Source organism: Labeo rohita, chromosome 5 (assembly GCF_022985175.1).
Source record: "Labeo rohita strain BAU-BD-2019 chromosome 5, IGBB_LRoh.1.0, whole genome shotgun sequence".
In the NCBI taxonomy this organism is placed as follows: Eukaryota; Metazoa; Chordata; class Actinopteri; order Cypriniformes; family Cyprinidae; genus Labeo; species Labeo rohita.
In genome coordinates, this window is record NC_066873.1 from 24,452,119 (window position 1) to 24,465,422 (window position 13,304).

At 36.6% G+C, this 13,304-nt stretch overlaps 1 protein-coding gene across 3 annotated transcripts in view; it reads right to left on the reverse strand.

The window, feature by feature from the left end:
* stard8 (StAR-related lipid transfer (START) domain containing 8) overlaps positions 1–13,018 on the reverse strand; it is a 64,884-nt gene extending 51,866 nt beyond the window's left edge. For 2 of the 3 annotated variants that reach the window (XM_051109492.1, XM_051109491.1), the window contains exon 1: positions 8,124–8,482. In XM_051109492.1, coding sequence (XP_050965449.1) covers positions 8,124–8,238 — 115 coding nt within the window. In that variant the 5' untranslated portion in view covers positions 8,239–8,482. Of the gene's footprint in view, positions 1–8,123; positions 8,483–11,681; positions 11,713–12,862 lie in introns of those variants that run through there. The other variant, XM_051109493.1, reaches the window with a different exon arrangement.
* Between the last annotated feature and the right edge of the window lie 286 nt (positions 13,019–13,304).

Consider the following 13,304-nt stretch of genomic DNA (forward strand, 5'->3'; position numbering starts at 1 on the left):
AAAACACCACAATAAAGAGCAAAATTCAAAATACAGGTAAAACACCTGTAAAAATCTATACAGGAAACTTCATTTTAACAGTACGTTGTGTCCTATTTTACCAATTTTCTTTTACAGTGTAGTTTTGAAAAACTACTCAAAGGAATAGTTAAATGGCGCAAGTATGTCCTGATGGTACTCAAACAATTCTAATTGGATCACAGTTCAAATGGTCTGTACAGTCATTTCCTGTTCCCTGGGATTGGCTGTCATTCCTTAGGTCCTGTGAGAGTGAGGGGAAAGGAAAGGAGTGGTAAAGAAGAGGGGGAAGGACAGACAGTTCAGGAAACAAGGGATCAGCCAGGAAAACACAAAGGAAAATGTCACGGCACGAAAAGGGTGTGGCGTTGTCATACACGCATCACTTCCTTTTCGATGGGCCTCTTTGATGTCTATCATCAACAGACAGGCAACACACTAACAAACACACACTCACACACACACACTCGCACACCCCAGACGCAGAAAGACGGGGAGCGGGACAAAAGTGAAACAGACCATGAGAAAATCACGAGTGTGAGACAGACCGACGATGTAATCTGAAAGAGGAAATGAATGACAGTGAGTGACTCAGCTTTGACCTCACATTCCCAAAAACTGATGGACACTAAAATACTCTGAAGCCGATCACACCAAAGGCAACATCAGATCACAAACTGAGCAGAAGACGGCCCTGACAATCTGCCCCCCTTTCAAATGCACGCCATCACTTTACATACACACACCTATACATACACAGAGCATTATCAGCACACACGGACCTACTGCTACACACAGCATTTCCACTTCAAACACAAACACAGCATGACTAACACACACGCGCACACACACACAATCTAGAAAGAAATCCAAGAAAGCCGCTTCAAACACTTCAGATTTCTTCAAACGTGTGTGCTTTCTTGTGTGCATTTTTAAGCAGCGTGTGTGTTTAGAACTTGTTGCAAACCCAAAATATTTGCCGTTGATAAAATGATCCAATACGACAAAGATTTATTACATTTTTATAAAGAAGCAAAGCAAATGCGATCAAATCTGCAGCACGTATAGGCTTTCACACAAGCGCAAATGTTATGCATGAAAATTGGCTGAGATCGTCACATTCAATGTGATAGTTCAGACCAACAGGATGAATGAAAAAGCAAATTCAATCTCTGGTGGCATTTTATTCCAAACCAACTTGATCTCATGGCAATACGAGGAATTCATATTTTACGAGGTGGCCCCTAAACCTACCCCTAAACCTATCTGTCACTAGGGTCTAGACAAATCGTAGAAAATCGTGTGAGGCTGACAAAGTCATATGAATTAACCACCTCGTAAAATTGGTCATGAGATAGTGTTACCCAAACCGGTTCCAAACACTAATGCTAATAAGTAACTAAATTAATAACTAAATAATCAATAAACAAAAACTATGACAAAAAAAAAAAAAAAAAAAAAAAGTTCATTGACAAGCTTTTTTTCCTATTACTAAAATGAGATGACAAGACAACAATAAGGTTAATAAATTATAAGTGTGTCTATTTAAACATGCAATATCATTATTGATGATAAAAGACAATGACAAGAAAATGTTTTTTAAAAAATGAGAACTTGACAAAATCTCTTTATTTCATCAAAAAAGGAGACAAAATATTATTGTGGAATGCTGTACACACTTCTACTACGTGAGCCTTCATGTGTGCGGTTGCCAGATATCAAGAGTTCAAATCCCCAAATCGGAGATTATCTGTTAAAATGAAATTCAGTTTTTTTGCTGAATGTACTCTGCCATTAAAATTATATAAAAGTGGTTTGAATGAATGAATGACTCACTCATAAATACTTCACTTGTTTCAAAACTAGGGCTGTGTATTGCCAAGAATCTGGCGATACGATACATATCACGATACAGGGGTTGCGATATGATAAGTTGCAATACATTGCGATACTGTAAACAAGGCGATATATTGGGAAATTTCTTATTTTATGAATAGGACATAAGGAAAGCTGTAATTAAGAACACACAACCATATGCAAACCATTCAATGTTATTGAATCACTTTTTGTGCAGTACGAGTAAAGGGGAAAAATAAAGTGCTTGCAAGATTCTTTAGTTATTAAATGTATAAAATGTAAGCTTTTTTTAAACAGACCATATATATTTTTAGACCCTGCTTTACAATTTATAATTGTAACCATATCAGATCATTTTGATCTGAACTTAAGAATTACATCTAATTTTAATAAAAAATAAAGTGCTTGCAAGATTCCTAAAGACAACAAAAAGTTTTATCTGTTAAATACGGATATTGGACATTCTGAGAACTTTTTTTTGTTCTGAGAATTTCGCAAGTTTTGGATTTCGCAAGTTTTTCAGTTTGTAATTATGCTCCGCGTGGAATCGCAGAGACCGTGAAGCGAGCACCGGCTCAACTGCACAAGACAGTCCCACCACGAAAGAAAGCAGCTGGCAGCTGCGCGGCTACCCCACCACGCCCAGCGTGAAGGCCCTTTTGCGGGACGCGGCAAGCAGCAGAACCGCGGCTCCGCTGCTTGCCGCGTCCTGGAGCGAACTTTACCTCAAAAGCCGAAATGACGCCGCACTTTACACCGAGGCGGGAGTAGGAACTATTCTTTCATCCTCCATTAACGCTAACATTAGTGGGGTGCCCTTATGCTAGTATTTCCTGTCACTCTTGAAGTTCAGAGAGGAGACGACTGCAATCTAGCGGTCAGGATACACGCTCAAAACGAAGCAACTGTCATGAATCTTGTATGATTTTTATTTTATTTTTTTTAAATATCGATATTCCACTTTTGAGAATCGATACAATATCGCCAAACTAAATATCGCGATACACACGTGTATCAATATTTTCTTACACTCCTATTCAAAACTAAATGTATCAGCATTTTGGACTAATCTCTTGAATGAATGATTCAATGACAAAGACATTTTTTAACAGTCACTTGTTGCCACCTAATGGTGAAACGGCGCAATCGACACAAACGTTATTTGAAGCCCCAGTTACTTTACAAGACGACTTGCTCTATTTTGATCGTTACCATAGAGATGTTTATAATCTTTCATCCCATATTTTTGTGATAATGTGAAAGACTGTAAGACAGCAATAATACTGTGTGGTAGAAAAGACTGTAGAAAAGACTACAAAGAGCCGAAATTCACTGACAAGCCGCGCAATATCGCGTTCATTATCGCCTGCAATAATGAATGCGATATTGCGCGGCTTGTCAGTGAATTTCGGCTCTTTCGGCTCTTTGTAGTGAGTGCCGCTCCATAATGAATGCGTCTGACTGCACATGATGGAAATTTACGACTAATCACGGAACCGGCATTACTGAAGAGATGCGCATCATAATCGCATGCGATTATTTGCACAGCCCTACTAAAAAGTACATTTGACAAAGGACTAAGACTAAAATCTGAAATTTGAAGTGACCTTGTCATTTGTCAACAGGCCACTATATAAAATGCATTTTATTGTTCCCAAATATGCAAAAATAAGTAAGAAATCAACTAACCAGAATCATTAAGAGAAATCAGAATTATTACATTTCCTCTTATTTCCATCCCTGGAAATCAACTGGAATGAAGGAAGAAATTGATCAATAAAAGCATAAATCTATGAAATTATGCATAAATCACTGAAACAATGAATCTTTAAATGAATCAATCCATCCATCAACCCTAATCTACAATCTATATATTTAAAGAATAACAGACCAGACAAAAGGAAACTTTTACACTTCCACTTACATCTGTAAACACAAAACAACACAAATTCTTAAGACCATTTCACTGAACTCTTCCCAGTCAAAATCACTATCATCATCCAAGATCAGCAGGCTGAAACACAAGGTAACATCAAACATGCAGCGTGTGGCCTGTCTAGTCACCAGTCTATTTGGTCTAGTGCTCCAAGAACAGCTGTTACCTAAATATTTCCCTTACACACACACACACTCAAACACCACCCTCACGAGCACAAGCACACACAAGATGTTTCTACATGGCCGTAACTGCAGTGACCTTTTTTTAACAAGGCCTCAGAAATTCAGCACACACACATATTACAGTAATGAGAAAGAGAAAAACTATTAAAAAGAATGTGAGAATGTAGTACACGATCAACTTCCTCTTGCAGAGGCTTGTGGGCTGTTTGCACTTTACTGTTTGCTTTGTACTTTCATGGCCTTTTGTATGTCTGCCTCTGTTGTGTTGTGATATGCATCTCTCACTAAGGTTCTCGCAGGTTTCCTCTATGGCATTTTACAGTTGTCTGGATATAGATGACAAACACACGAGCAGAAATCAACATCATCAAACACAGTTATTTTCTGATACACCACAGAAGATCAGAGTGTCAATTTTATTTAAGGGTAGTCTAGCCAGACCACTGAGACCTCATCAGACCAACGAACCTGACCAAATATCGACCCAGCGGGTCAAGATAGAACTGAGATCTCATCCACACAATCTCACATATCACTATTTGACTTCATTTATTTTTTCCGCCAAGTACTAGCAGGCATGAGATTAGAACCTAATCACTGACAGCAGCACAGATAAAGTATTTGTCCCTGTGCAGACTGGGTGTCAAATCATATAGTATAACAGTTGTTGTTGTTTTGTTGTTGTTGTTGTTGTTTTAAATATGACTGCAATTTACTAATACATTTCTGTGGAAAATTCTAATGTTTGAAATTATTCAAAATTAGAATGAAAATATAATAAAATTACTGACAATTTGCATTACCCCTTGCCTTACAGTTGAGGTCAAAAGTTTACACCCCCCTTTTAGAATCTGCAAAATGTTAATTATTTTACCAAAATAAGAGGGATGCAAAATGCATGTTATTGTTTATTTAGTACTGACCTGAATAAGATATTTCACATAAAATGTTTAATTTCTTAAAAACAGTAGTTGAATTTATAAAAATGACCCTGTTCAAAAGTTTACATTTTGATTGTGTTTTTTTTTTTTTGTTTTTGTTTAATGAGTCTCTTGTTTGTCCTGAATAGTTGAACCGCCCACTGTTATTCAGAAAAATCCTTCAGGTCCCACAAATTTTTTGGTTTTCCAGAATTTTTGTGTAATTGAACCCTTTCAAACTTTTACTGTATGATTTTGAGACTCATCTTTTAACACTGAGGACAATTAAGGGACTCATATTCAACTATTACAGAAGGCTCAAATGCTCACTGATGCTCCAGAAGGAAAAACAATGCATAAAGAGTGGGGGGATGAAAACTTCTTGAATTTGTAGGGGCAAATTTAACTTATTTTATCTTTGGGGAAACATGCAAGTATCTTCTGTAGCCTCTGAAGGGCAGTACTAAGTGAAAAAATATGATATTTCAAAAGTTTTCACCCCCTGGCTCTTAATGCATTGTTTTCCCTTCTGGAGCATCAGTGAGCATTTAAACCTTTTGTAATTGTTGTATATGAATCCCTCAGATCTCCTCAGTGTAAAAAGACGGATCTCGAAATCATACAATCATTGCTGGAAAGGATTCAAATACACAAAAATTCTGGAAAACCAAAGAATTTGTGGGACCTGAAATTTTTTTCTGAAGAACAGTGGGCAGTTTAACTGTTCACAACAAACAAGGGACTCACGAACAACTATCACTCACTAAACAAAAAAAACATAGCTGCTGATCATTCAGGTGACAACAAAGTATTAAGAATTAAGGGGATGTAAACTTTTGAACAGGTTCATTTTTATAAATTAAACTATTGTTTTCTCTTGTGGACTATATGTAAACACCTTTTATGTGAAACATCTTATTCAGGTCAGTACTAAATAAACAATAACATGCATTTCGTATGATCCCTCTTAGTTTGGTAAAATAATTAACATTCTGCAGATTCTGAAAGGGGGATATAAACTTTTTACCTTAACTGTATAACAGTCTAGATGTCACAATCTCATCTAACAAGGAAAAGTATCTGCACCAAGCTTATTTGGACAAATATTATAGTCTCTGTTTTTTTTCTGGATGTGACAGCAACACAAATAGCCAATAAACACACACACACACACACACACACACACACACACACACACACACACACACACAAAACGAGCACCCTTTTTTCTCTCTCTATTTTTTCTGTATTAAGGTAAACGAAGCCCTGGACATCTAAAACTAGGACTCTTCCAATAAACCGCACAAACTTTTTTTCACGTTGCAACACTGGATTTCCACGCTTGCTTCCTCTCAGCTGACATTCTGCAGAGGTTAGTAATGAACGTCAATCAACACATGACAACCGAAAGAAGCCTAGAGAGACGGACCATCCACAAACTCAAACCATAAAGCCACAGCAGCACGCATGACACACTTAACGCCTCCATTCAAAATGTCATATGTGACCCTGGATCAGGGTCAATTTTTTAAAATTGAGATTTATACATCATCTGAAAGTTGAACAAATAGGCTTTCCATTGATGTTAGGTCAGGACAATATTTGGTCGAGATTCAACTATTTGAAATCCTGGAACCTGAGGGTGCAAAAAAATCTAAATATTGAGAAAACGTAAAGTTATCCAAATAAAGTTCTTAACAATGTATATTACTAATCAAAAATTAGGAATGAAACTTATAAAGGCCAAGCGACAAAATAAAAATTAATTCTAAAAGGCTGGAAAATGTTCATTAAAAAGTAAAACTAAATTATACTTTACACAAGTGACCTCACTTTACGAGTAAAAATATTTTAATGGTCTTTAACGCCAAAACACTGTTAAAAAAAATCTAAATTATTCATTTATTTGAAATGCTTTGGTCAAGGATAAACCTGCTCATCACATGCCCATCATAAGCTCATTAAACAAATCACATGAAAGAGGAAACGCAAATTCTCTGTAAAAGCAGTTGACTTTTGAACCTCCTACTTTTAATGTCAAAAATTACTTTCACAATGACAAACACACCCCTGTCCTTTGGGGCAAACATGATAAAAGTCCACTGGCACAAGGCAACTACTTCTAAAGACAGGCGGTGCATTTCCAAAACGGGTTAATTACAGCAACTGGAAAACTCATTAAGATAATCACAGTCTCATTGGAAATGGGAAACTCGTAGTGTCATGTTTGTAATGAGATCAGCAGAAAGTCAACTCATAAATCAAAAAAAAAACTCAGGGATTGTTAAAAGACCAAAAATGTGAACAGTTATGTTAATTGAAGGCAATTTCAAATCTTCCACTCTTTCTTTCTGCAGATAAAAGTTTTGCGGGAAGCCAAAGGTGATTATTAGCAATGCTATGTTAATGTATATGTATGCACAAACAGGGGCCGTGCCTTAAAACCAACTGAAAGTCCTTCCAAAACAGCACTTCTGAACATCACGTTTGTGTAGGTAGGAAGCGCATTATGTTTTTGAGACACAGCTAGTGAACAAACTCAAGGAGAGCAGTGTAAACTGATCTTTCACTGCCTCAACTCACACCTAGCTCTCTATACATGCATTTTCCACAGTCGCTTGCGTGTGGTTGTTGGCCTCTAACAGATGAATAGATCTCTTATTTCAGTTGCATGTAAAAACGTGGCAGCGCCTGTACACTCAAATAACCATGTTATAGCTGACCTTCACAACATTTTACCATGGTAAACATAACTTTAGCTAAAATATGATAGTTACTATGTCTGCAGTTATTGTTTTTACACACACACACACACACACACACACACAAAAATGGCCTTCTGCCATTAAAAATACATAAATTCACATGAAAATATTTTGATTATATAGAAGTAATCAATAAGTTGACTAAATTAGCTGAAACTATGGTTACCACGTAATTTCTGAGGGTTCAGCAATGCATGAAGAAAATCTCAAGGGACTGTTTCGTTCATTCATACACATACAATATTTCATTATATATGTTAGAACGTAACAAACATATCTGGTTTATTATTAAATGAAACACCCATAATCTTATAGAAAACAATCTTGGACACACATTCGAGCCCCGTTGAACGGTTTTCACAAATTGACTCGTTGCTGTCTCACCCGGTGCCTTAAGAAAATCTCACTCTCCTCCAAAAAAAATCGATTTTCTGTAACTTACCCGCTATCTGCCGCTGTTTCGCCTTCCTCCGCAGTAAAGTCAGGGCTCTGTATGTAGATTCTCTGAATTGTGAAGTTAGAGATCGCGTTTGTTGGCCATTGCAGCTTTTATCCATTTCCAAACTCCTTCGCCAGCTCTCTCCTGACTTCTGAACTTAACTTTTAACCTTAGACTTTTTCTTTGTTAGACTCCTGACGTGTACAAAGTCTTAGTCCTGAGACGAAGTAGCGGCTACTCATGCTGCTTCGTCATTAGTTGTTAGCGTTACCGTTTCATTTCTTTAAAAAACTCTAATTAAAGAGACTTTCCGTGGACGCTGCCCCGCAACCATTCAAACCGCTAAGCATCACGGGATATGAAGTCTCTTCACGTGTGCGTCTTTTGACTGTAGTAGTTTCCGTGATGACGCCCAGCTTTTTTAAACAGTCCCCGAGCTGTTTAAACGATGTAGTCATGCTTGATGCAATGCTATGCCTATTTTAAGAGTCTTTATGTTTAGTCATCGTTTAACTGCACTCAGGCCAAGTTCAATACTTTTAAACTTTAATTTTGTAACTTGCAGTAATGTTGTAAAATATTTTTACTATTTAAAGTAACTGCTTTCTATTTGAAAATATTTTAAAATGTAATTTATTCATGTGAGCAATGCTAAATAACTCCAGTCACATGATCCTTTAGAAATCATTCTAATATGCTGATTTGCTGTTCAAGAAACATGAATTATTATTATTATTAATGATATTTGAAACCGTCATTTAGCAAGGATGCTTTAAATCAATCAAAAGTGATGATAAAGACATTTACAGAGTTAGAAAATATTTCTATTTCAGATAAATGCTGTTCTTCTGAACTGTATTCATCAAAGAAACCTGAAAAAATTCTACTCAGCTGTTTTCAACATAATAATAAACATTTTTTGAGCAGCAAATCAGAACATTAGGATGATTTCTGAAGGATCATGTGACTGGATTAATGATGCTAAAAATGTAGCTTTGAAATCACAGGGAAACTGCATTTTAAAATATATTAATTTAGAAAACAGTTATTTTAAATAGTAAAGACTATTTCAAAATTTGACTGTTTTTGCTGTACTGTGGATCAAATAAATGCAGGCTTGGTGGATGCAATTTTTTGTGTTAAAAACACAAAAAATTTTACTGTTCAAAAACTTTTGACTGGTAGTGTAAGTGTTTTGTTTTCCTTGTGTCCTGGTTAAAAACTCTTGCTTAACATGGTGGTTACAGCCATGAACATATAAACAAATTAATAAATTATACAGTATTTGAAGTTAGAGGCTCCTGATACTGCTGCCATTGTGGACTGATACTTCCCAGACTTTGATCTGAATGAAACTGTAAATATACAAAGTAAATATCTCACACTTATGTTACAGTGCTTGACCAATCTATGTGACCAAACAGATATCTAATCTAAGGTAAAATCAGAATGACTGCTGGAAAGAACATTTCTAAAGTTTGTTCACATGCCAGAGAACAATGACAAGATGAAGCAATCAATTCAGCAAACTGAATGAAAAAACATTAAGAGACCTTGACAGTAAGCTATTAAAGAACCAAGCTATCACCCATGTGGGCTAAAGATGGCTTGTCTGTGTGTAAAATTTACACAGAAACAACCACACACATTAGTCTGTTTGCTGAGCTTGTTCATTTGCATAGTTTGTGGGGACCTTTGCAAACTAGGATGAACTACAAACATTCTAATTAGAGTCGAATAAACCATACCCATAAAGTCGCAGCGGAAACTGAACAAGCTGTGCCTAAAATATGCTTCCCAAAGGGACTGAATCATATTTGTTAGTCTGATCATTTTAAAAGTAGAACAAGTAAAGACATCTTGGCTTATTTTAATGTTTCTGCAAAGTTTTGCAGGTAATCATCCACATAAAACATGCAATATAAAATTAAAGCTATACATTTTATTTCTAAATGTGTTTTTTATAGCAAGTATTTCCAGAGAGTAGCTCCTAAAATGGCACACATAAGGAACCCCTGTGCCTCACAGTCTGTGGTGAATAATTACACATTAGATATCTGCCATGCCATCTGAGGTGTGTTATAAATAGTATGATCTACTTTCTGCGTCACGTGACCCAAAGACTGGAGACTACCATGACTTTCCTAAAATGCAACTGGGTGACAACTACGGTAGATCACTGCACGGAGAGGGTAGAGGTCTGGGAGTTCTAGAACAGCTCAAACTATGGATCAAGAGACATCAAGAAAGTACCATCAAATAATGTAAAATGAGCCTCCTCAAAATACTGGATGAGAAAAAATTTGTAGTACAAAAACGCCAATATTAGAACATATTAAAAAGTGTGTAAATCCCTTGTTTTCTAAAGAAACATTGTCCAACAGTGACACCAGCAGGTAAAGTTACAGCAGACCTCTCCTGAGCCCAGTGAGTTTTAACAGACCCCCTAAAGCGTGCAGTGAGTTTGGTGGGTTAATTGAGAATGAATTGGGAAAGTCATGTAAGAGGAAGCAATGCGATATGATTGGATATGACTAGTTATGTTCGACTGTGATTGGTTCATGCGATAAATCCTGCCTCTTGTTTTTGTGCGCATTTCACTAATCAGTCTGAATGAACAATATAATGGAGTTACTGGGAAGACTAATTTAAAAAAGTCAACTCACACCACTTTTTTTACATCAAAATAAGACTTAAATTGGCATGAAAACAGGATTTGTGGGAGTTTTTAGTGAGTAAAAACCATGTCTGTGACCAATAGACCAATTCAGTGTTTGCAAACAGTGATGACGGGGTTTTTTAGTTTTGTTTTTTTTGTGGGCGAAGCTTATCTTGTTGCAGAAAATGACGTTTTTTTCAAAATTCTGATTTATTCTCACAATTCTGAGATTAAATCTCACAATTATGATAAGAAAAAACAACTCATCGTTCTCTCTTTTCCCCTTGGCTCTGACTTTTTCCCCCTGAGAATTGACAAACTCATGACATCTACTCCAAATTGGTCTATATTTATTTCATTATTTAGGCTTTGATGACTGATGATCCAAAAATTTCAAAAATAGTTAAATGTTAACTATGTTGGAATAAATGTAAAATGTAAAAAACACTAACTTGATGAGATTCATAATTGGTTTTAATAAATGGAATATTGATTATATTGTTAATGTAAAACTATAAAATAGATTTTTCCCCCCTTACTTTTTCTGATCGTGTAAGTAACGTTTATTTAACCAAGAGGACATTCATTTGCATTTGATTTAAAAAATAAAAAATAAAAAAAAATAAAAAAACAACTGAGTATGTCACCTTCTCATTTCAGAACATCACCGCACAACACTGAACCATGGGATAGTTCCTCCATATCATCTACATTATTTGCATACATTTTCATTAACAGTGATAGCAGAGTGACAGTTATACATGGTATCATGCCTTAGTGTGTTGTTTAAGGCTGAATGGTGAGTTTCCACTCACAGTCTTTTTCTAGGTGCTCTAGCAGCTGCTGTGGTAATGTTGTTAGTGGCAAAGCCATTCAGCTGTAATAGAATCTAACATCCTTACCTGAGCTCCGGACACGACAGCAGGTCAGCTTCTGAAACATCAGGACAAAATGGCACAATCATATTTGATGCAATCTAAGAACAGCATCTTTGTGACTGCTTTTCTCTGGGCACTTTCACTTGTGCTTCAGTATCACCTTCATAAAAGAAACCCTTAATAACAAGGATACTTGAAGTACAATTTTTACATTACAAGGCTATACAGACTTTTCTTCAGATTAAATTCAATGTCAGGCAGCTTACATGGCTTACAAATGCAGCCTAAATGGGGTCAGAAAGATTTGTAAAAAAAAAAACTTATTTTCAGCAAGGATGCAATCAAATATGACAGTGGAGAACTTTATGTTACAAAAGATTTCTATTTTAAATTAGTGCAGTTCACTTGAACTTTCTGTTAATAAGAAAGTTCACTTTAAAAATGTATAACGGTTTCCACAAAAGAAGCAGCACAACTGCTTTCACAATAAAGCTCTCTCTCTATATATATATATACACACAGTATTTTTTCTTTATTATCTCTGAAATTTTGCCCAACAGCTCATTTTTCACTTTGTAGAGTGTTTGTGTGTGTGTGTGTGCCCCTGAATCAAAGTGTGATTCTCCAGTAATTTCAATTGAACAGGCATTTCACTGTATCCTAAGTCTGCAACGGAAAAAAACTAAATATATCAGGATCTCTCACTTAGGAACGTTGTGATGTCATAAGGTTTGCAGTGTAGCCTACTGGCTAAGCAATGCGGAAAGGGTGAATGGGTGCTTTTAAAAAGACGTTGCCCTGGTAACAGAGTTTTGGCCGACTCTCACCTCACTATGAGCAGCCAGTGAGTGAGTCCAGTCCAGCAAATGATCATTTCCTACGCCCACCGCACCACCCAAAACACTTACACATGCTCACAAAGTGCCTTCTAACAACAATTCACATGTATATTTCAAAAAAACATTCTTTTGTGCCTGTGTAAGATGTTCATATACTATGGTATTCAAAGAAAACCATATCTAAGAGCATCCGAAAGCATGATAACACCATGGTAACTTTTGGTACGTTTCTAGACACAGAAGATAAGTGCAGCTGTTTCGCTTCTCAGATAAACCTGATCTTGACAACTGTCAGTAATAGCATGACTCAAGTTTTCTTGTGCTTTTAAATCTATACTTTGCGTTTTTTGTATCTTTCTGTCTTACCTTAGCCTGGTTGATGAGTGCTCTTAGGCAGTTGAAAAAAGCCATGCTCACAGGTACCCACACTGAGGGTCAGGTTCAAAAGGTTGAGGCCGAACAGTCATGAAGGTTGCCGTGTGAGTCTGTGCAGAATAACGGCTCTCTGAGTGTCTGATGGTCCGGAGTTCAGCAGCTTGAAGAGGGAGATAGGGAGGGGCCACAAGGCCATATTTCAGCTGGCCAAGAGAAGAGATTCTCAGCATACCATTGTAGCTAGCACTAAATGCTAACACACAGCGGGAAATCCAAAGAAGCCCAGTTGGATCTGCTATCAGAACAGAGAGACCATACAGGGAAAAGCACACCATAGCAAACTTTGAAACGTTATTCCAATTTTGTATTATTTTCTTTCTTCAGTGAAATACTAAAGAGATGCTAGCCAGAATGAGCTACTCTTATATTAACA